The following is a 640-nucleotide window of genomic DNA, read 5'->3' as shown; positions in this document are numbered from 1 at the left end:
TTTGTTTTTTTTTTTTTAAATACTTGTAGATACATAGATATGTACTTACATACAAATGTGAATGTGTAATCACCACTTTACATAGGCGTTTTCATAGCCAACGAAATTTCAATGATTGACGTGCTGATAAAACATTTGATTTTCCACTTTTGCGTTTAGTGATTTGACTTTCGATTTCTTAGGTTTTGATTGACATTGAACGGAGCTTTTGGTACGTGTCCTAATATTTTGCAAATTTTATTGAGGTGGGTGGAAGGCTATGAATGAAAGTGCACGTATTGTACTTACATTCATATCTACTTACAGGTGCAAATATGTATGTATGTATGCGTAGCTATTTAGGTAAACACCAACATATCTTGGATTACGGTAGTGGGATAACGAATAAGAACGCGATATTTTAAAAAGTTTTGGCTACTTTTCTTTTGTTTATTTAATGTTTATGATTTTTTTATAAAATTATGTATAGCTCATTTTCTAACAAAAACCATGTAATTTTAAACTTAGTACAAGACTTATAAAAAATTCGAGAATTTTCAATAAATGTTCATCAAAATTTCAAACTTTCTATTCAGAATTTCTATAAAAAAAAATCTTTTACTATGTACGGAGGAAAACGTGTGTCCCCGTCAACAAAAAA

The 640-nt window shown here is 29.2% G+C and overlaps 1 protein-coding gene across 1 annotated transcript in view; it reads right to left on the bottom strand.

Moving 5' to 3' along the window:
- The window catches only part of LOC108376014 (uncharacterized), a 19,705-nt gene extending 19,411 nt beyond the window's left edge, over positions 1–294 (bottom strand). The window contains exon 1 of the mRNA XM_017632174.1: positions 289–294. Coding sequence (XP_017487663.1) covers positions 289–294 — 6 coding nt within the window. The remainder of the gene's footprint in view (positions 1–288) is intronic.
- Between the last annotated feature and the right edge of the window lie 346 nt (positions 295–640).

The sequence above is a fragment of the Rhagoletis zephyria genome, unplaced genomic scaffold (genome assembly GCF_001687245.7).
Source record: "Rhagoletis zephyria isolate East Lansing unplaced genomic scaffold, Rhagoletis_zephyria_1.1 Rzeph_scaffold_09780, whole genome shotgun sequence".
NCBI classification, from domain to species: Eukaryota; Metazoa; Arthropoda; class Insecta; order Diptera; family Tephritidae; genus Rhagoletis; species Rhagoletis zephyria.
This window is presented reverse-complemented; position numbering and strand designations above follow the sequence as displayed.